The 24625-nt window shown below is 34.2% G+C and overlaps 1 protein-coding gene across 1 annotated transcript in view; it reads right to left on the bottom strand.

Annotated features, from left to right (window-relative positions):
- Window positions 1-24625, bottom strand: part of DNAH14 (dynein axonemal heavy chain 14) — a 259076-nt gene that overhangs the window by 196166 nt on the left and 38285 nt on the right. Inside the window, exons 9-17 of the mRNA XM_074351453.1 lie at window positions 21370-21501; window positions 16130-16377; window positions 13643-13772; window positions 7199-7548; window positions 6840-6844; window positions 6743-6788; window positions 6531-6628; window positions 3134-3300; window positions 2040-2384 (exon numbers count right to left, since the gene is read on the bottom strand). Of these exons, the coding sequence (XP_074207554.1) occupies window positions 2040-2384; window positions 3134-3300; window positions 6531-6628; window positions 6743-6788; window positions 6840-6844; window positions 7199-7548; window positions 13643-13772; window positions 16130-16377; window positions 21370-21501 (1521 nt within the window). The remainder of the gene's footprint in view (window positions 1-2039; window positions 2385-3133; window positions 3301-6530; window positions 6629-6742; window positions 6789-6839; window positions 6845-7198; window positions 7549-13642; window positions 13773-16129; window positions 16378-21369; window positions 21502-24625) is intronic.

The raw sequence follows: 24625 nt of genomic DNA, 5'->3' as shown, positions 1-24625 counted from the left end.
ATATACAGAAAACCATAAAGACTCCACCAAAAACTATTGGAAATAATAAATGAATACAGTAAAGTTGCAGGATACAAAATCAATATGGAAAAATCAGTTGCCTTTATATACACTGAAAATGAACTAGCATTAAGAGAAATTAAGAAAACAATCTCATTTAAAATCAAAACAAAAAATATAATCCCTAAAATATACTTGACCAAAAATGTGAAAAACTAAGACATTACTGGAAGAAACTGAAGAAGACACAAAGAAATGGAGAGTTATTTCATGCTTATGAATTAGAAGAATTTATATTGTTAAAATGTCCATATTACCGAAGGCAATCTACAGAGTCAATGTAATACCTATCATAACACCTATGACATTTTTCACAGAGCTACAACAAAAATCCTAAAATCTGTACAGAACCACAACAGACCCTGAATAACCAAAGCAATTCTGAGGGGGAAAAAAAAAAGACAGAGGCATTACACTCCCTGGTTTCAAATTATACAAAGCTACAGTAATTCAAACAACATGATGCTGGCTTACAAAGACACTTAGATCAATGGAACAGAACTGACAGCCCAGAAATAAATCCACACATATATGGATAATTAATTTGTAATAAATGAGCAAGGAACATGTAAGAAGAATGAAAATCTCTTCAATAAATGTTGCTGGGAAAACTGAATAATTACATCCAAACGAATGAAACTGGACCATTATCCTATACCAGAAACAAAAATCAAGTCATAATGGATTAAAGACTTGAATGTAAGACCTGAAACCATAAAAGTCCTAGAAGGAAACATAGGCAGTAAACTCTTTCACATACTGGTCTTGGCAATATCTTTCTCCTCAGGCAAGGGAAACAAAAGCAAATATAAACAAATAGAACTATATCAAACTAAAAAGCTTCTGCACAGCAAAGGAAACCATGAACAAAATGAACAGACAACTTACTGAATGGGAGAAGATACTTACGAATCCTATATCCAATAAGGGGTTAATATCCAAAATATATAAAGAACTCATACAACTTAAAAAGAAAAAAAACAACGCAATTTAAAAATGGGCAGAAGACATGAATAGACACTTTTTCAAAGAAGACATGCTGATGGCCAAGAGGCACATGAAACGATGTTCAACATCATTAAGTATTAGAGAAACGCAAATCAAAACCACAAAGAGGTACTACCTCACATCTGTCAGAGTGGTTATAATGAAAAAAGGAAGAAATAACAAGTGTTGGAGAAGATGTGAAGAAAAGGGAACACGCACATACTGCTGATGGGTATGTAAATTGGTGCACCCACTATGGAAAACAGTATGGAAATTACTCAAAAAATTAAGAATAGAACTATCATTATGTTCCAGCTATTCTACTCCTAGATATTTATCTAAAGAATATAAAATCACTAATTCTAAGAGATATATGCACCCCAATGTTCATAGTATTGTTTACAATAATCAAGATATGGAAACACCTAAGTGCCCATCAATACATGACTGGATAAAGAAGATGTGATATATATATTCCATTTGATACTTATATACACAGTGGAATAATACACACACACACAAACACACACACACACACACACACACACACACAGGAATACTACTCACCCACGAATAAAAAAGGATAAAATTTTGTCATATGCAAAACCCTGGACCTGGATGGACCTTGAGGAACTTAGCTAAGTGGAATAAGTCAGACTGAGTAATACAAATGCCATATGATTTCATTTATATGTGGAATATAAAAATAAATAAACAAATAAAACATAAACAAATACATAGATGCAGAGAACAGAGTAGTGGTTACCAGAGGAAAAGAAAGCAGAGGGAGAACAAAATGTGTAAAAGAGGTCACTGTATGGTGACGGATGAAAACTGAACTTTTGATGGTAAGCATGCTATAGTGTATTTAGAAATTGAAATATAATGTTGTACACATGAAACATATAATGTTACAAACCAATGTTACCTCAATAAAGTGCTACAAATTAAAAAAAAAGTTTTCATGTAATAGGAATTTTCAAAATACTCACTTCCAATAGATTTGCATTCCTTTTTTCAATTACAGATCTCAAGAGGCTGTGGCTCATATGTATGATATTCTCAACATACTGTAAGCACTGTGACTGATAATCAACACTTCTAACGTTAAAAATACCAATGTGCTTCTCAATGGTCATACTAACAATCTGTCTAAGATAGTTTCTGAATTTAGTTAGGATAGTTTTAAACTGTGTTGAATTTAGTTCTTCCATAGATGATATTTTTGTACTCATGATTTTGGCCTCCTCTACCATGGTACAGTATTTTATACACTGGCAAGTGTAAACATTAACTAGGCCCATTGAATTTCCAATAATAGTCAGCAGACTCACAATCTGTAAATAAACGTTAAAAAAATTAGTCAGAATTTTAAGAGTGACAATAGGGTAGTCTAATATGCTAATAGTTCTGTTAAAACAGTTGTATGTGAGGTTCATTTTGTTAAGAACCTCTACTAAATACCTAAATATGTTGGAACATAAGACTTTAAGAAATTTAGATGGCTTTTTATATTTCAATTTTACGTAAAAGCAGAGTAGGCTATTTAACTTTATAATTAGCATATTATTTTGAGCCATGTAGTAGAGACATCAATCATTCATTTCTTTGCTTGTCACCCTGTTTTAGTGTATATGCTCTGTGCATAGCCCTACAAAAGTTCACTTCTGAATACTATGGGACTTTATCCAATTCCCAAGACATAGCTACTTTGGATAGAATAAAATCTTGACCCAAGCTAAGAAAATTGGATTCTCTTATTAATTTGAACAAAAAATGCTCAGTTAGATGGAAATGGGAAAAGCTGAGATCATGGAAAGTCAATATACTGGCAAATCAATATTATGAGAGAACCATAAAAGAGAAAGCTCGTTTTCATAGTGGAAGTTGGAAAAAATATACAGAGGTGAATAGAGATGAAAAATCATGAGGAAGACAAATGGGGAGATAGGCTGGGAATGATTTTCCCAATTTCCATTAATTATGATACTCTGATTTTTCAATAAATCCCTTTAATTTAAGAATTTCAGTGAGTTACTGCTCCTTAAACCAAATACTCCTTAAGGTAAACTGTTTTCAAACTTACTTGACTTTGGTAGGCAGGATCCATTTCAAAAAGAATCTGACAATCTGGCCATCTGGTTTGATTCTTATAGTCTATTACACCTTTTCTCTTATTAGGTAAATCCATAATTAAAGCTGAATTAGTAAAGACAGATAGGCGAGGATCTTGGCAAAGAGGAATAATTTTGGCTAAAAATATATAATTCAAAGGTTAGTATTTTCAGAAGTCCCACTGAAAGCAACACTTTAAAATTATCCATGACATTTACAACTATTGAAAATTCAGGTTGATTTATTTTGAGGGCTAGATAGTATTCTATATTGATAAATGGGATTTAGAGACAGGTGTAAAAATTTGGATTTAATATTATGGAAACAAAGAACTACTCATAGGTACTGGGTATTAGTGGGTCAAGGCATGTTTAAAATAAAATCTGAGAAGTCATTAAGTTAACAAATACTTGAAGTGTATCTGCTATGTGAAGAGCATCATACTATCGTAAGGACATAAAGATTAGAAGACACCATCTCTACTGTCACTGGGTTCATAGTATAGCTTAACAACTGGATGTCTATAGGCAAAAAAACAAAAACAAAAAACAAACCAAAAAAACCCACTTCAACCTACACTTCACAGACTATACAGAACTCAGCTCAAGATGAATGACATACCTAAACATAAAACACAAACTTATAAAACTTCTAGGAGAAAATATAGTAAAAATACGTGTGACCTTAAGTTAGGCAAACAGTTTTTAGAGACAAAACCAAAAGCACAATCCATAAAAGAAAAAACTGATAAACTGTATTTTATCAACATTAAGAAGTTTAGCTCTATGAAAAAGAATGAAAAGACAAGGCACAGACAGGGAGAAAATTTTGCAGATTTTGTATCTGATAAAGTACTTATACCCAGAGTGCACAGAAAGACCTCTCACAACTCAACAACAAGTAAACAAACACCCCAATAAAAAATTAGGCAAAAGATTTAAAAGACACATAAGCACATGTATATAATAAGCATATGAAAAGATTAACAATATAGTTACTCTTTAATGAAATGCAAATTAAAGCCACAATGAGATATCATCACACACCTATTAAAATGACTAAATTTTTAATTTAAAAATCTGACAATACCAAGTCCTGACAAGGATGCAGAGTGACTAGAAGTCATACATTGTTGGCAGGAATGCAAAATGATACATACAACCACTTTGCAATTCTCATAAAACTAAACATATACATGTCATATACCAGCAATACCACCCCTGGATATTTAATCAAGAAAAAAGAAAACTTATGTTCATCCAAAAACCAGAATGTGAAGAGCAATTTTATTCATAACTGCCCAAAATAGATACCACCCAGATGTGAAATATATAAAACACTGTGCTACCTCCAGACAATAGAATATAACATAGCAATAAAAAGGAATAGACTGTTGAGTCATTCAACAATATGGAAACAGAAAACCACCATTAGAAGAACAAAGTAATAACTGCTATAGGCAAAATTAACTGATGAATGCTAAAAATAGTGAGCAAAATTTTCAGAAGAAATAAGATGTTAGCATAATCTCAAAATATCCCTCCCCAAATTTGTTAATTACAGGAGGAAATACAGTCACTTGAGAGTGGAGAAAACTGACCACCTTAATCAAGTGATTATAGTTATCACCACCAGTAGTAAGACATAGCAACATTATGTACTACCTTTTAGAGACAACCCTGTGGTACTCTTCTCCAAAATGTATAACGTCAAACTCATCATGAGACAACATGAGACGATCCAAAATTAATAGACAATCTATAGAGCAACTGATCAGTACTCTTTAAAAATCTTAAGGCTATGAAAGACAAGGAAAGACAGAGGAAGAGAGTGGAGAAGACTTAGGAGATGTGACAATTAAATGCAATGTGAGACCCAGAGATTGGATCCTGAACAGAAAACAGTGAAACAACTTGGAAAATCCAAATAAAGTCTGTTATTTTGTCAATATTATTATATTAATATTAATTCCTTAGTTTTCATAATTGCACTGTGGTTACACAAAGCATGTGAAGAGTATGTAAGAAATCTGCACTATGCTCAAAATTCTTATATAAGTCTCAGATTATCTCATAATGAAAACTAATACAAAATCAAATGGTGGAAACGTTTCATAACAACAACAACAACAACAACAACAACAAAAGAAATGGAAATGATCAAATGTTTAGATCCAGGCAATCCAAAGGTAAAAACCAAAAAAATCCAGAAGGAAGAAAGAATGTATGGAAGACTGATAAAAGACTTTATTCTTCACACTGAAAAGCCTCCCTGTATTTTATGAAAGATTAGCATAGAATAATATATACTCAACTTTATTATAGTAAAGTCCCTAACTCCAAATGATAAATTACTGGACAGAAATAGCAACTTTACAAAGGAAGGCAAATCAGAGGAACATCAGACTTCTAGCTAGAAGACAAAGGAATAGATCTGTGGACTTCTGAGAAAAATATGGGGGAGTCAACAAGAGACCACAGCTGTCTATAATGTGTATAAGACTATCATATTGCAAAACATAAATATCTCCAGATTTTACTCATCAAGAACTCCTACTCAGCTGATTCAAAATGGACTAGGGGCACATAAAAACTTTAACATATTTATTGATTTTTAAACAAATCTATGTCTTTATGCATATTTTATCCTAACAATAAAATGCAAACTTTAAAATAAATTTGAGATTTCAAAGGACATGCTGATTACATTTCAAGCAGTTTTAGGGAAAGAATAAACTTAACAGCAGTTATAAAGTGTAGTGAGAAAGACTACATTCCTGGGGCCTGCAGAAAGAAATCAACTAATGCACTGGATACCAGCTTAGGGTGGAAAAAGGGTCCTCTGAACTCAGAAAACTATCATGATGTGACAGGAGAATAATGGAACATTTAAGGAGCTGTCAAGGGTCCTACTGTTTCAAGATCTTTGTAAAACTTAGACTGTGGAAAAGGGATAAATTCTTTGGTCAGGCTAATAATTTCCATGTAATTTCAGATTATGAACACACAGCTGGAAAAGAATAAAAATTATTTAAGGTGGAAACAATGTTTTTGTTATGCTGTGACAAAAGATACTAATTATTTTAAATTTCATAAAATTCTGCAGTACATTACTGAAAAAACCCAAACACTGGGCTATTTTGCTAATTCCCACTTTTATGCACTCAATGGCCATGTGTATAATTCACACACCCTCAAATAATTCCAAATTCACGTTGATTTATTTAAAGAGTGTGAATTTGTGATCTCTTAATAAACTATGTCTGCTGCATTACTGGGTAAAAGCATTAGATGTCTAAATTTAAGAAAAATTGCCAAAGAAGACAATGTATCTAACTAAACTCTTAAAATACTTAGTAAAATACTTACTTATACATATTTCAATATCAGTCAGCATATTTTGAATTTTTCTTGAAAACTCCAATCTGTTGGGAGTTATAAAGAGATCTGTAGGGAATTCTGAAAATCTAAGAAAGAAATTAAATTTTATTTAATATTTATAAATAAAAGCATATATAAGAAAAAATGCACTAACACATAAAATATAATTACTTGTAATTTCAAAAATGTCTTCTACTTACCCATCAGACATGTACTTTTTCTCTAACTCAGCTGTGAGGTCTAAATCTATTAGAATCCATTAAAAGAAAGAGAATTAAAAAATTGACATATACTTACATCTGCTAAATGACAAGGTGATATATGCCAGTGCTTTCTAAACACCCTAAGAATAAACTAGAAATGTTATTTGAAAGACAGTATTCAGGCAGTACACCCCACCCCCAGATTCTGATTAAGGAGATCTGAGAACAATTCTAAAAGTCTGAATTTTTAACAATCATCTCAAGTGTTGTTTACTCTGATGAAGAGGGTCCTTAGGGCCCCTCAATGAGAAATGATATATGTACTGAGATAAGAAGTGTATAATGGTGTTATTACTTACATGCACCACAAATGACCTATAAGTTTATGCTTGAGCATGCTTACTTTAATATTTATAAAAATCATAACCTATTAACTGATAATACATAAACTACTTCAAGTTTCTCTCATGTGTTATCCTCCAGCTTTTAGGATATTTCCCTTCACTCTTAATAGTCTCATTCAACTTACCTGAAAGAATTTCAAGGTTGAAACTAGAACTTTCTGGTTTCATCACTGGGAGCAGTTCTTCATTTGAGTGTTTAATGACTAAACTGACTTCATTTTCTGATATTTCATCTTCACACATCACAGATTTTTCACGACACTTGTCAGACTCGTGCAAGTTCTCTTTAGAATTTTCTGAAGAATTACTCTCCGCAGGAGTTCTCAAGTGTAGATTTACTTCAAATATTGGTGCACATATTTTTCTCAAATCCTTATCCACTTTAATACTATTTAAAATCTAATTTAACAGATGTTAGAGTATCAGTGTCAATATGTAAACCAAAGAACGCTCCTTCTATTGAGGATAATACAGATCTAAATTTTAAATGAAAAATAATAACCTCAGTATAAATAAATAACATTCTATTGCCATAACTGATTTGCATTTTAAAATAATTTAAAATAAATGATATATCATAATGCAGAAGTTTCCCCCCAGAGACTGTGTAAATTGATGCCAGAGTGACTTCTTATTAATCATTTATGAGCTTACTAAAAATACAAATTCTTAGGCCTTAACCCCAGTGAGTTTTAGTCAAAAAGTCAGGGGCAAGGGCCAGGAATCTGAATCATTTAAAAGTTGAACAGGTGATTCTATTGTGGACTCATATTTGAGAATTAAAAATCAAGAATATACTTCAAATCCATTACTATAGGTCCTAATCCTTCACTTTAACATAATTATACTAGTATAAGTATACCTACTGAAAAATAACAGGAGTATTTTAGGTATAAATATCTTATTTACTAAGAATGTAATTGCTCTTAGGCTCCATCTAGGTGTGGCTTCTCAATTAATCTACTGATTCCTTATATCCCATAGATAATCAGCTGTGCTCAAGGCATCTAGTTAGTTTCTCAGGTGGTCATCTGAATAACCTCTTGGAACCACAACCTTTACTTTCAGTCATTAAGAAACAAAGGGAGCTAACAGTGAAAACAAGTCCTTCACCAAAGGGAGATTTAGTGGGGGGTCATCATGTGACCTAGATCGAGATCTACCTATGTTAGATGAATTGTAACAACGTTGAGAAAAAATATGTAAAAACAGAAAGGCAGCAGAGTAACATTTATACAAATTTTAAACATGTATATACCAAAACCTAACAGTATATTTTAAAAATTCAATGTAAACTTATGGAAAGTGGATTGAAGAAAAAAACATAAACTACATCTCATAAGAGGAGCAGGATTGGTTAAAACTGGGGAAAGGGGAGAAACATAAAATAAAACTAACAAGAGACCTTGAATGAACTGATGAAATGAGTATGCATGAGTCAAGAGGATGATCAACTCACCTCTCCATATTTAATCTCTTAGACAAAAAGACATGGAGGAAGAACAAGTTATAGACAAAGGCACAAGATAAAACCCCCAAAGAACTAAGTGAAGTGTAGATAGGCAATCTACCTGAGAAAGAGTTTAGAGTATGATCATAAAGATGACCAAAGAACTGGAAAGAAGAATGGGTACACAGAATAAGAAGTTAGAACTTTCCAACAAAAAGTTAGAAAACAAAGAACAAGCAAAAAGTGATGAAGAATACAGTAACTGCAATGAGGACTGAGAACATATTTGAAAATATAATAGCTGAAAACCTCCCTAACCTGGGAAAGGAAACAGTCACCCAAGTCTAGAAGTGCAGAGATTCCCACACAGGATGAACCCAAAGAGGAATAAAGACACATTGTAATTAAAATGACAAAACTTAAAGAGAAAATATAAAAAGTAGCAAGGGAAAAGCAACAAATAGCAACATAACTCCCATAATACTATCAACTGATTTTTCAGCAGAAACTCTGCAGGCCAGAAGGGAGTGGCATGGTATATTCAAAGTGATGAAAGGTAAAAACCTATAACCAAGAATACTCAACCCAGCAATGCTCTCCTTCAGATTTGATGGAGAGCTCAAACAAACACTCACGGTAACCACAAACCAAAAACCTATAATAGTTATACACACAGAAAAGAAAAAGGAAATGAAATATAACACTAAATACAGTCATCAAAAGAGAAGAGAACAAAAGAAGGGAAAAAAAAGACCTACAAAAATAAATACAAAATAACTAACAAAATGGTGATAAGAACATATATCCATAATTACCTTAAATGTAAATGGACTAAATGCTCCAACCAAAAGACACAGAATGGCTGAATGGATACAGAAACAAGACCCATCTGCTATTTGGTGCCTATAAGAGACCTGCCTCAGATCTAGAGACACACAGAGACTAAAATTGAGGGAATGGAAAAAGGCATTCCATTTAAAAGGAAAGCAAAACAAAAACAAAAACAAAACAAAAGCCAGAGAAGCAATACTTATATCAAACAAAATAGACTTTAAAATAAAGACTGACAAGGGACAAAGAAGGACACTACATAATGATCAAGGGATCAACCCAGGAAGAATATATAACAATTGTAAACATATATACACCCAACCATAGGAGCACATAAACAAATACAGAAAGTATTAACATACATAAAGGGGGAAAATGACAGTAACACAATAATAGTAAGGGACTTTAAAACTCCACTTACATCAATGGACATATCATCCAGACAAAAAACCAGTAAGGAAACACTGGCCTTAATGAAACATTAGATCAGATGGGCTTAATGTTATACAGAGAACATTAAATCCCTAAACAGCAAAATATACATTCTTTTCAAGTACATACGGAACATTCTCCAGGGCACATCACATGCTAGGCCACAAAACAATTGTCAGTAAATTTAAGAATACTGAAGTCATATCAAGCATGTTTTCCAACCACGACACTACGAGATTAGAAATCAACCACAAGAAAAAAATTTCAAAAAACACAAACTCGTGGAGGCTAAACAATATGCTACTAAACAACCAATGGATCTCTGAAGAAATGAAAGGAAATCACAAAATACCTCAAGACAAATGACAATGAAAACACGATGATCCAAAGCCTATGGGAGGCAGCAAAAGCAGTTCTAAGAGAGAAGTTTGCAGTGATACAAGCTTACCTCAGGAAACAAGAAGAATCTCAAATAAACAATCCAATCTTACACCTAAAGAAACTAGAGAAAGAACAAATAAAACCCAAAGTCAGTAGAAGGAAAGAAATCACAAAGGGTAGAGCAGAAATAAGTGAAATAGAGACAAAAAAAGAAAAAAATCTATGAAACTAAAAAGTGGTTCTTTGAAAGTATAAAAATTGATAAACCTTTAGCCAGATTCACCAAGAAAAAAACAGAGGACCCAAGTCAATGAAACCAGAAATGAAAAAGAAGAATTTATAACCAAAATACAAAAGATCATGACACTACTACAAACAACTATATGCCAGTAAAATGGACAACCCAGAAGAAATGGACAAATTCTTAGAAAAGTATAAAAAGTATAATCTCCCAAGACTGAACCAGGATGAAATAGAAAATGTGAAAACAGACCAATTACCAGTAAAGAAATTGAATCAGTAATATACAATCTCCCAACAAACAAAAGTCAAGGACCAAGTAAGTGGCTTCACAGGTGAATTTTACCAAACATTTAGAGAAGAGTTACGCCTATCCTTCTACAACTATTCCATAAAATTGCAGAGGAAGGAACACTTCTGAACTCATTCTATGGGGCCACCATCACCCTGAAAACAAATCCATAAAAAGATATCACACACACACAAATTACAGGCCAATGCCACTGACGAACATAGGTGCAAAGATCTTGAACAAAATACTAGCAAACCAAATCCAACAATACATTAAAAGAGTTATACACCATGATCAAGTGGGACGAGAAAATGAAAACAACGAAGCCCAGACTTAATAGAAGGAAGGAAGTAACAAAGATTAGAGCAGAATTAAATGAAATAGAAACCAAGAAGTAGAGATCAGTGAAACTAAGAGAGACAGGCATGTTTAATCTACTCATTTCAAATCTGTGGCGTTTTGCCTCTTATTGATGGCACTTGCCTATAAAACCAAGGCTCTTAAGTCCCTTGACTTGACTCAGTCCAGGGCTAGGAAAGCATCTAAGGCAAGACAACGCAATGCAATGCTATTATGCTCAAATGCTGAGCACATCTCTTTTGGAAGATAATCATTTTGGCCGAGGCAATAACCCCAGATAATGAGACTAGGATTCAAACTACTTAGCCCTTCACAATCTGTTCAACTCCATATTGTGGAATCACACCAAGAATCCTCTGCCCCTTAAGACTTTATCGTTATTCCTTTCTTCTCATACTTTCTGACTTTTGCCTCCACATTTCATGCTCTTATTTAATATTCTTGTAGCCAGTGTCAATTTGATTAGATAGCCCAAAGATTATTTCTAACATGACACTATGTTCCCTGGCAACTCTTCCAATGATCTATATACACCATGCCCTTCTTCAGAATGTTAACCTGGCAGTGCTATTGGGAGGGCTAAATAAAAAGACACGTGTAAGAGCACGTAAAATTGGCAACTTCAAATAAGATCTCTCTTCTAAATTCTATAATTTTTTTTCACTCTTTGTGTGTTTAATCCTATAATGCTCTCTTCTTATGGAAGAAATACTGGTTTTATACCCATGTTTGGTGCCTGCAAAAAAAAAAAAAATCTTCCTCATACTAAAAGCACTATTAACAAAATAAAAATCAAACAACATATTAGGATGTACATTTTCAATGTATGACAAATGGTTATGGTCTAGATTTTACAATAGTTTTTGTAATTAAATAAGAAAAAAAAACTCCATTAGAAAAAAGGGGAAAGGACATCAAAAGGTCATAAAAATGAGGAATAAAAAAGGCTAATAAGCATGAGAAAAATATCCAACATTATGACTAGCAATATAAATAAAAATTAAGACTGGTTAATTTCAGGTTTTAATTTTCAATAGGCAACAACTAGCATAAAATAGGACATACTTAAAAGGCAGTCTTTAAGAGAATAGAAATTAATATCATCTTGTCTGTAGAGAAATTCTGCAATGCATATAAGTAGTCTTAAAAATGTCCTTAATGTCAATTTAATGTTAATCCTAAGGAAAAATTTAAAATAGTGCATATGCTTTTATCTTGAAATATTTCTACTCCAAAGTGTTTATAAAAGAACTAGTAGACGCAACTAAAATACCAATTCCCTTAGAGTACAGATTAGGGATATAAAGCACTTAGGTTAAATTTAACCCCAAAAGCAAATACAATTTTCATGAAAAAATTATAAAAGACATTTAGAGACATTAAAGAAGAGTTTAACAAAACCATGGTAGAAAGACTCAATACCATAAAATATTAACTCTCCCACCACCAACTGACTATGTATCTAGACAATTTCAATCAAAGTCCAAATAGGGTTGATACTAAAATGTATATGGAAGTGGAAATGGCTAATAAGCAAGACACTCTTAGAGAAGACTTATCTCAAAGCTATAGCGCTAATCCAGTAAGGGATCTGCATTGTAACAGGCCGATAGGTCATCAGAACAGAATAGTCTAGAAACAGAAGACACATATATACAAAAGCATATGATAAATGATAAAGAGTCCTATCACCCACAGATAACAATTGTTATTTTGTTGCATGTATTTCCAGACTTCAAACTATGTAAGTGTGCATATTTTTTTCTACTTAATACATATGGACATTTTCACTTGATACTAAGTCTACTTAAAATTTTTTTTTAAAAGAAAGGATAAATAAAGTACATATTATATAGTGCTGTCTCATAAAACTGTTTGTTTTGCCAAAGAGGATAAACATTTACCACGGAAGGTTTAATCTTAAGAAAACAGTGCTGGGGTAGGGTGATAATTCTTCATGGCAAGAAAAGTTTTCCTAATGAAAGTTTCTTTTAGGATTCCCTCAAGGTTTCTCTTATTTGGCTTGTGTCATTTTTAAGTTAATAGCACAAAAAACGTACTCTGAAGTAAAGCAAAAAGAGAGGCATACAGTAGTGGCAGTAGAAGGAGGGCACTGCTACTTTAGCTAGGGTGGCCTTCCCTGACTACTTCCATGTAAAGTAGCATATGGTATCACTCTGTATTCCCTTATCTTGCTTCGTTTTTCATCATAGTACTCATCACTTTATTATCTGTCTCTCTTTGTAGAACATAAGTTCTAAGAGGTTAGGGAATTTGTTCTGCCCACTGCTGCATTTTAGTCCCTAGTTCAGTACTTGGCACATAGTAGGTATAATGTGTAAACAAATGAAACAATGGAATATGTGTAATTATAGCTTTCTACAGTATAAACAGGTGTCTGTGTGACTGTGCGTTTAAGTGTTAATTATAAATCACATTTTTAATTCCAGAAGTTATTATTCATTTTACATTAAAAAGCTATGTTTATCATTTTCAATCCATTTTACCTTATTAATATCAGCTTCTGTTTTTACTTCTGACTTTAGAACAGAACAAACATGTAAGTTTGAATTATTATCAAATTCTCCATAATCATTTGTTATCTTTCCAGTGAAAGCAAAGATGCCCTTATGTATTCTAGGTTAAGAAATAAGAAAAAAAAAAAGTCTTTTAAAACTCTTATATCTCATTAATATCCAGACTACATAAATAACTACATATTCCTCCATAGAAGATATACAGGTGGCCAACACATGAAGAGATTCTCAGCACCTCTAATCATCAAGGAAATACAAATCAAGACCATAATGAGATAATCACTTCACACCAATTAGCGTGATACTATAAGAAGCAAAAGGAAAATAATCAGTGCTAGTGCTTTGCTGGTGGCACTTAAAACAGTGCTGCTACCATGGAAGATAACAGAAAAGTTCCTCAAAAAGTTAAACATGTAATTGCCACATGATCCAGCAATTTCACCTCTAAGAACATGCAAACACACACAAAAAAGAACTGAAAGCAGGGACTCAAACAGGTATTTGCACATCAATGTTCATAGAACCATTAATCACAACAGTCAACAGGTGAAAACAACCTGAATGTCTATCAATAGATCAAAGGATAAACAAAATGTGGGACACATACAATGGAGTATTATTCAGCCTTCAAAAGGAAAGAAATTCTGATACATGCTACAACATGAATGAACCTTGAAAATATTATGCTAAGTGAAACAGCCAGATATAAAGGACAAATATTGTTTGATTCCATTTCTATGACGTACCTAGAATGGGTTAAATCATAGAGATGGAAAGTATAGCAGAGACTAAAAGGGCTTTCTTGGTTGGGAGGCGGGTTGCATAGGGAATGAGGGGTTATTGTTTAATGGGTACAAGGTTTAAGTTTGGGATGATGAGAAAGATCTGGAAATGGATATGGTGATGGTTGCACAACACTGTGAATGCACACTTAAAACTGGTTAAAATGGTAAGTTTTATGTTATGTATATTTTATTACAGTAAAAAATCATATGTCTCATTTCATCAGGATAGGGAAGTAAAAATATTCTACAAGCTTTAATTGGGGAGAATAGAAAAAAACATTTTTATGGAAAACTAAAACATTATAAGTATATACTAATAGAAAATAATAATTTAATCATAATTATTAGAAAGATGGAGAATTCATAAACAAATCAAAAAGCAAAAAAGAATTCTAAAACAAGGAGGTGGGAAGAACTGAAAATGAAGAGACATTTGACTGCATCAGCAAAAACAGGAAAAGAAGAAAGAGAAAAGCAATAAACAAAGTAAAATAAATAATAAGCATAAATAAAATGGAAGGAATAAAATCAAAGCATAAGAGTTATTACTAAATGTGAATAGGTTCAATTTCCCTATCAAAAGACAGAAACTCTCAGATTGGGTAAAAAAGCAAAATCTAGCCATAATAAAATAAGGCAGAAATCTAAAAATAAGATGAAAAAAAAGGCTGAAATAAAGCTGTCACAGGAGTTTCTGGAGGCAAGAGAATAGCACAGAATCATTTTTTGTTTAATCTTTCCATATTTCTCACAAAAATCAGAAAGAAAACAATCTGAATAGGACTCCATTAAAGAAATTGAATCAACAATTAACAAGCTTCCAAAACAGAAAGCCCCAAGCCCAGACAGGTTTACTGGTGAATTCTTACAAACATTTAAGGAAGAAATTATACCAATTGACTCTATGAGTCTAGTATTAAAACCAGACAAAGACACCACAATAAAAGAAAACTATAGACCAATACCCTTCATGAATACAGATGCAGAAATCCTCAATAAAACACTAGCAAGTTGAGTCCAGCTGCATATACAAACGATTTATACACCATAATCAAGTGGGATTTGTAAGAATGCAAGATTGGTTCAGCCTACAAAAATGTATGTATGTAATGTAGTGCATCATATTAATAAAGTAAAAAACACACGATCATTTCAATCGACATGGGAAAAAATTTAACAAAATTCAACATCATTTCATGACAAAAGCATTCAACAAAGTAAAGACAGAAGGAACATCCTCAACCTGATAAAAAGCACCTGTGAAAAACCCACAGCTAACATCATACTTAATGATGAAAGACAGAAAAGCTCGCCCCCTGAGATCAGGAATAAAACATAGATGTTTACTCTTGCCACTTTTAGTAACACTGATTCTAGTCAGGGTAATTAGTTTTGAAAAGGAAGGAAGGAAGGAAGGAAGGAAGGAAGGAAGGAAGGAAGGAAGGAAGGAAGGAAGGAAGGAAGGAAGGAAGGAAGGAAGGGAGAAAGAGAGAGAAAGAGAAAAAGAGAAAGAGAGAGAAAGAAAGAAAGAGCATCAGATCAGGAGAAAAGAAGTAAAACTATCTCTACTTGCAAATTCTAGCTTAAATTATTGTATATTTCCTCTATAAGTGACAGTATATCACAGCAATATGATTATAAATTCCTTCTATAATGCAAAAAAGTGATTTACTTGATGAGACTTTCATTCTTTTTTTCCACTGTAAATGACATTTTAGCAGAATTATCAAATAATTCTAAAAGTAGTGTGACTGCAGTGTTCATTAGCTGACGGATGAGTTCTTGAAACATATAGTCAACCAACATTAGAAACTTGAAAATTACTTTTAATAAGCGTCGATATTTAGGCAGCTTGAAATGTGCTGTGTCTTCAGAGAGGTTTGACTCAAAGTATTCTTTAATATTTTTCTTTTCTGCCACCTAAAATTCAATAAATTGAGAGACAAGTGATCATTTCCTATGTTAATATAGTGTAATTTCTAATTTATAGTATTTTATTAGTTTAAATAATGTATTGAACTAAACATTATCAACAACTTTCATTAAGACTTCGCTTCATGCTTAATATTGTATTTAAATGTCAAAGAAAAAGAAAACAACTCATGCGTTATGAAGTCTATGAAGTTTGGTGTCTTAGTTATAAGCAGATAAGTTTATGGAACTCAAAGAAGAAGTACATACTAATGATATCAACATGCGTCTACTTAGAGAGACCCTCCTCAAATACACTAAGAGTTACCAGTAGGGGAGAGCCAAGTTTAAACGTAACGTTTCCTAAAACCCAGTGCAATGCTGTCACCCTGACGCTAGGCTATAGCAATCAGAATTTTTTAAATACAGAATTAAGAAAAAACTTGAATTCATTAAATTTGATGTTAGAGTTTTATTTTTTTAATAATATAATCATATCTCAAGATGACTCAGTAAGTTATTAAAGACATGTTTTAATAAAAAATTACTGGTATTACTGGTACCACTAAACATTTCTAAGTTGTGCTTCTAAAAATAATTCTGAAGTTACTCAAAATGGTTTCTTTTTGACACACAAACATTTTTTATTAATGAGGGGACTTAAAAATTCTAAAAATATTTCCAATTTTCATTCTTTTTTGGTTGTTCGGGTTTTTTATGTTTTGCTCCATTGATACATAAATACTTGGTAAGTCATCATCCATTTCAACTTGTATTCTAATTTTTAAAAACATAATTGCATTAGTTTTTTATGTTGCCTCTTTTCATGTTTCATTTTATTCATTTTATTTTCTTCTTAAAAATTAATTGGGTCAGTTATTTACCAAATTGGAAAATTTTTTACGGTACTGGTTGACTCTCTGGAGGAATGATTTACCGATGTGATGCAGTTCTTTAGTGATACAATAGTTGCAATAGTTGCTTGAAGAAACCAGACTAGAAAAAGACAGGATTTCTATACCAATTATGGGCAGAGTCACACTGGGCTTGATAAATGGCATGCTAACTTTATTAATAGGTATTGTTTTTATTGGAAAGGTTATCTTTTCAATGATTAGAAAATTTTATGTGCATATTGCATGTTTTTTTATTGGTAAAATGGTGAAGCAGAGCTTCGAATGGCTTAATAACTATATTAGTACAAAATTATACAGTGACAAGCCTGGTAATGTTGGTCTTTTTACTGAATATTGGTGAGGCTGATGGGAATTCTGGCATTTGAGAGGCTAACATATTCTCTGTCATCACAGGGTATACTTTTAGGTCAGGCATATCTCAATTTTGACTGTAGGTTTACGTCACTGATGGTGACTCTTGGTTTCCAGTCCATCAGTTCTATACCTGTGCTGTATTTTTCCAGAACTAGGCAGTCCCAAACATTGCTGAGAAGAATGTTTTTCAATCTAGATGTATTTTAGATTCACTTGAGGAGCTTTTATAGTGCTGTCTGGGCTCTACTATCAGAAATTCTGATTCTGTTGGTCTAAGATGATCCCAGATATCAATATCGACTACCCACCCCAGGTGATACTAGTGTGCAGCCTACTTGAGAACCAATAGCCTAGAGTTTGGCCACAAAGTAGTGAGACTCAGGACAGTTTAAATAATTCATCCAAAATGGTGAGGGTAACCTAGCTTCTGCCCTACAACAAACATCAATAATTAGACAGCTATCGATGAACAAAAACAGCTCTGGAAGTTAAGTCCACTTAAGAAATTTTAGCAACACGGTGGAACAAAAAACTGAGAATAATTGCACAAAAAGAGAAATAAGACAGCTTCAGTTTTCCTGCATCATCCCACCTCCCACCCCAAGCTGGCTTTGCTCAGTGCCAAGAGGGAACTCCTCTGGTAGGAAGAGTCCCTCTGGCCAGGATAGGAAGAGGAGAATGAGCAGCCAGCTTCCCCAGATTTGGGGGCACTGCACAAAGGTCTCTGATTTCACCCAAACAAGCCAGCAAAGCTGAGATGTACAGATGGCTAAACAAGGAAGAAAAACAGGGACTGCCAATAGCAGCCATGCAGGAGGAAAAACTGCAGTTCACAGTGACCTGCTTGACAGACAAACTCAGCAGCTTTTGCCACTAAAGAACCAACAGCTAGCATTGCTGCTGTAACCCACCACCCAGCAGATTTCACCAGCTTTTGCCACACATATTTGCATTTCACTGATGCCTAAGTTCCTCCCCAACCTCTCCTCATCCCTGTCTCTGCCAGAGTCCAGGAACCACACCAGGAGCCAGCCCATGCCTCTACAGCTACCTGAATGCAAAATGCCAGACTAAAACCCCATGGCTGACCCTCACTGCCATGCATACACTCAGGGCTAGCCCCTCCAGCTATGCACTTGCACCTGATGGCATAATGCTCATCACCAACTCCACTGCTTGCGCAGTCCCTAGGTGTGTGTGAGAGAGACTCTGCACTCACAGGAGAGTACACATAATAGCCAGGGCCTCCACAGCTGCTTCTAGTTCTGGATCAGGCCCTGTCTTCAGTCACTGGCCTGTACCACTGTGCCTACTTGCAACTTACCTCACCAATTAAGCATCTGCATGCACCCAGCCTCACCCTCATTACTAGCCTCAACTGCCATGCACCTGTGGTGAGACTCAGCAACCACAGTAGTAAGTACTGACAGCCAGGTTCCAGAAGCTACCAGTGTACCCACAGTTGGCCCAGCCACTGCTGCTTGTCTGGCCCTCACCACTACAAGTGTGTCTCCAACTGGTCCCTGCCATTGCATAGGCACCTGCAGATGGTCCTATCAGCCAAGTGTGTACACACCATTTCTGGCCATCATGACTGCCTGTCTTGGTCTCTAGCCTCTAGACCCGGAGGTACCACTTAAGACATCAACAGCCCTTGCAGCCACTGTGGACCCTCATAGCACTTGCCAAGGACCATAGAGTTGTTGATGCTATTGTCCTAAGAGGCCTGAGGTGAGAGACATCACACACTGCCACCCAGGACCCAGTGCCTCCACATGGCCCCACATTTGGCACCCTGTACCACTGGACCCAGGGTCACAAGATGTTCTAGCATGCCCCATCCACAAGTGAAAGGCTTCCCTTACTGAAGTCAGTACACAAAGTCTGGAAGAGGTGACTGCTTCTTCAAATGCACAGACATCTACACAAGGCTACTGGGAGGGACTGTGAAGAATCACTGAAATATAACACCACCAAAGAGATACAGTAAACCTCCAGTCAATGGCCCAAAGAAATGGATATACAGGAATTATCAAAGAATTCAAAATACTTGTTCTAAAGACGCTCAGAGAGATATAAAAAACACAGATAAACAATTTGCTGGTATCAGGAAATTAACCTTTAGCCAGACTCATCAAGATTAAAAGCGGGCTCAAATAAATAAAATCAAAAGTGAAAGAGAAGTTACAACTGACACTACAGAAACACAAAGATTATAACTGACTACTACAAACAATTACACATCAACAAACTGGACAAAATAAAAGAAATGCATATTCTTTATGCATAAAAACTTACACTCTCCTAAGTCTGTATTAGGAAGAACAGAAAATTTGAACAGACCTATTAGCAGTAATGAAACTGAATCAGTAATCAAAAATTTCCAACAAACGAAAGTCCAGGACCAGATGTCTTCACAACAGGTGAATTCTACCAAACATTTAAAAAAAGAGTTTGCACCTGTTCTACTCAAACTACTCAAAAAAAAGTGAAGAGGAAGGAAAGCTTCACTGTACCAGGCCAGCATCATCCTAATACCAAAACCAAAGACATCTCACACACACATACACACACACAAAACAAAGACATGACAAAAAAGAAAATTCCAGACCAATATCATTGATGAACATAGATGCAAAAATACTCAACAAAGAATTAGCAAATTGACTTCAACAATACATTAAAGTGATCACATACCACGATCAAAAAGATTTGGCTCATAGATGCGAGGATGGTTCAATATCTACAAATTGATCAATGTGATACACCACTTTAAGAAACAGAATAAAAATCATGATCAATCCTGGTGATGCTAAATGTAAGAAAGTAAAATAACTATGACTATACTTTATTAGTCCCTTTTTGATTTATACTGTCCTTGGCTAAACTGACCCAAAGTCTGTCTACATATGACTGGGCTTAGGGAGGTTAGGGAGACTATAAGGAATAAGATAAGGAATGAGAGGCTTTATTTCATTGACAAAAAAATAGCTGCACTTCATATTCTTATCAAGTAAAAATACTTCAAGTAAAGCCTTGAAGTCATTGCTACCCAGTATCGATCAAAAATTCAATTCAGTGAAATAATATTTGAAAATAGTTTGAGGGAGACACAGTATACTCATTGCTCCAGAGAGCCTCAAATGTCCAGCTGGATTCATTCAAACCAGCAGAGGAAGCAAGTCCAGAACTAGATGATAATGTATCAATCCCTCATCAAATGGCACTTGTGAATTATGCTTTCTTGCACTGTCATTCCCTATACAGCAAAGCTATATAAAATAATCCTGTGAAATGAGTCATAGCACACTGTGTAAGAATGCTCTGAGGACATTGTTCATTGTATTATTGAATCCTTTTTATAAACTCCTTAGGAAAGTTTTGTCTCATCTAGTTATGTTTCTCCCGAATATGAGTTTTTTGTCTTACAAACACTGTGAACTTTGTAACAAATTATGTTTCCTTATATATGTCAGCTTAAATTAGTTTAAGCACATTGAAGGTATTTACAAAAATATACATATATATGCAACATACACACACATACACACACACATTTATTTGCCTTCTGCATAGCACCTAGAGAAATCATGTATCTACTTGGTTGGCTAATTAACCACCTTTGTCCCTCTACCTGCCCATTTCTAACACTTTTCCAGGGATGTAATTTGGAACAACTGTTTTAGTCAATACTTTAAAAATGATAAATAGAATACAATCAAAGATGTACCTTTAAAATTGTAATTTTCACTTCTGAAATTGCTTTATCCATGATATTTTCAAGTTGTTTCAATGCTTGGATAGCCTGCTGTAACTGTTCTTCACAAAATTCATCTAGAGAATATGTTCGAGACCTATCCAGCTAATTAAATGACAGTAAATGTTCAGCATTGGAAAATCAAAATTCATTTACAAAAATGAAATATTTTGGTTATTGTTTCATGTCATAAAGAGTGTATTTTGTACTTTTTTTACATTATGCTTTCTATACATTATGTTTTATATTACTATATGCATTACACATTCTTCAAATTCAAACATCCATAATTAAATCTAAATAAACCTTGATAGAAGACAGGAAAACACACTATTTTAATGGTAACTAAAATTAAGCCAAAGCAGAAAAATTCAAGAGTGAATATATTTTTGAAATACCTAGGAACTCAGGGGACTCACCAATCCTAAAAACTCCTTTCACCTCTGAAGTTCCAATTATTTGTAAAACTTAAAAACATGAACACTAAATGCAGAATGAAGAGGCTGAAATTAAATAATTCAACTAAAGTAAATTTCATTCTGAATTTATTCAGAATCCAGCACAGAAAAATTTCCATCAACTAAACTCTCTAGTAATACAGACATATGTTTCATCCATTCATGTGTATCCCATCATTCTTCCTCCTTCCAGTATTGTTTTTTTCCCAAATTGTGTTGATTCTCTTGCCAAAACAGATTTTCATCAATAAATATGAAGACATCTTTATCCCTAGTATACTACTATACTTTATAAATATAGGCCTCCAAAAATAGAGGAGGTAGGATTGAAAAGCACTGCTCTGGCATTAAAATTTTGGGTTAACTCTGTGCTCTCTCTCCTGGTTTCATATCTGGTTACCAAGTCCTGATTTTTCCAGTAAAATAAGTCTCAAAAACCTTCCCTTCTGATCTCACTGCCAACTGAAGTCCTTATTGCTTACACCTGTATTATTCCAGTACTATAGTAACTGATCTCTAAATTCTCGTATCTCCTCACTTTCAGTTTTTCCCATAAACCAATGTCACATTAATTTTCCTAAAATAGCATGTTCAGCAACTTTCAATAGTTAATAGTTGTTCTTTAAGAACAGTTCTCAAAGTTTACTCTGCATATATATCACCTGAGGGACTTGCTAAAAATGTAGATCATGAGCCCCACTAACTGTACTACTCCCAAAAAGGGATGGGTCACAGAAATTTATGTTTTTATTAAGCACTCAAAATACTGCCCAATAAAATAATCATTCTTGAATAAGAAACATAATCAAAAGTCCCAGGACTCTTTTAGCTGGTTATGTGTCCTTGCATATGTAACAATCTCTCTAGGGTTTATTTTGTCATTTAAAAGTGAAAGTGTATATAAAACAATCCATGTATGTGCTTCCCCTTCTACTTCTAAACATTCCAGTTTCTTTAAAGGTGTGGATGAAGAATGCAGCTTGCCAAGTCAGAAAACAAAAGGATGTTGCAGCCATCAAGCCAGCAGCCACTGCAGCCACCCTCAGCTGTGCACCCTGAAGGGATTCAGGATGGAGAAAAGCTGGGTACTTAGCCCTAGATAGTTAAGGTGCAAATCAAAGGAATGATTTCATAGAGCCCAGACTCTTTGCATCCTCCCATACATAGAAAAGTCCTAAACTCATTAACCTAAGATGTCTGATTTTCTTTAGTTAACAGCAATCTTTTGATGTTCTGACACCTGGTTTTTGTTGCAAAACCCCCCTATATATCCCCGCCTCCTCCCTTACCTCTTCAGAGCAGTCCCTCAGAGCTATCTAAGAGGCTGCCTCCCGGGTTTGAGTCCTCAGAACGTCTACCAAATAAAACATAATTCTTAACTTTAAGGTTGTGCTTTTTTCCCGCCAATCAGCAAAGATGTTCTTTCATCCCAGCAGTGTATACTGGCACACTCATGAACTTCATTCATGGCATTAGCTTCTAAACAATGCTATCATATGCACCCATAAACCCTGCTCTATTCTCCTTACCTCCTTACCAATCTTCATTGGTATCTGCTTCCCCAGCTATGCATAACGTCTCAGTCCTAGTGCACAACTCATCATCTGCTTCTTGATCCAGCTGAGTTCTCCTGGCTATGAATCTCTGTTCTCTCTCCAACACTGGCTTCTCCATAGACAGTCTTGGAAACTCCCATTCTTGCAAGCTGTCCTCACAACTCCCACCAGAAGCACCCTTGCCCTAAGGGCAGGTTCAGCTGCTACTTTTCCCTTATTTCTCTTATACTAGACTTGATGTTCAAAACCTAACCTAACTTCCAAATCAAATGTATATTGAATGTTTTACACAAATTCATGTCCCTTATTTAACTGCCCTATTCCCCTTCCCCATGGCTATTCAAATCCAGCATAGCCTGGCTCATGATACCCTTCCTTCATGAAGCATGCCCTAACTTGTACTCCAAAGGCAGCTAATCTCTGCTTCCTCTGAATTTCTGTGGAATGACTATTTTACAAGTGTTATTTGCAAACAAATGTTCCTTGCCTTAGATTTTGCTAATTGATTAACTATGATGATTAGCAAAACTGAGGGACTACTTCTAGAATTAGATATCATTTTTACATGTAAAGAATTTTCTCTTCAATAAACTGTAAGCAGACTGAAAATAGCAGATTTGTTTTTTACTTTGTATCCATCTCCTTTGCATTTTGCATATAATAGATAATTAACACATTATATATTGTCTGGAGAGGATTGTTCCCTTCTGCTTCATGTTCTGGGGGAAAGGTTATATGGCCTAAGGTCTACAACATCCCTTCTCTGTCACTGTTAGCTTTAACATCCATTAAGCATTTCACAGATTTCAAAGACATTCTAAAGTCTCCTTTGCCTTGCCACCTATGATTAAGTTAATTGATAAATTCTGTCACTCAGTCATGCATAAAACAACATATCATAGCTGCCCAACTAATTTCCTTCTACATTAAAACCATATCAAAAATACTCCTCTGTGACATGTTTCCTACTTAACTTGAATTTAATCATTTTGAAGCATTAGTATTCTTAATATAACTATACAAATGATACTTTATCAGCAGTGATTAACTCATCTTTCCTCACTAATTCTTTTATTTACTGAAAGACTATTTGAGGACCTACTATGTATCAGTCCCTATACATAACTGATTCTAAAAATAAGCTGTTTAATCTTATTACATGTATATAGTCAACACAATTAATTTTTGCACTGATTGTCAAATTTATCATTTGTC

This window comes from Camelus bactrianus, chromosome 23 (assembly GCF_048773025.1).
Source record: "Camelus bactrianus isolate YW-2024 breed Bactrian camel chromosome 23, ASM4877302v1, whole genome shotgun sequence".
Classification (NCBI taxonomy): Eukaryota; Metazoa; Chordata; class Mammalia; order Artiodactyla; family Camelidae; genus Camelus; species Camelus bactrianus.
The sequence above is the reverse complement of the archived record's forward strand: the minus strand, read 5'-3'. Positions and strand labels throughout refer to the sequence as shown.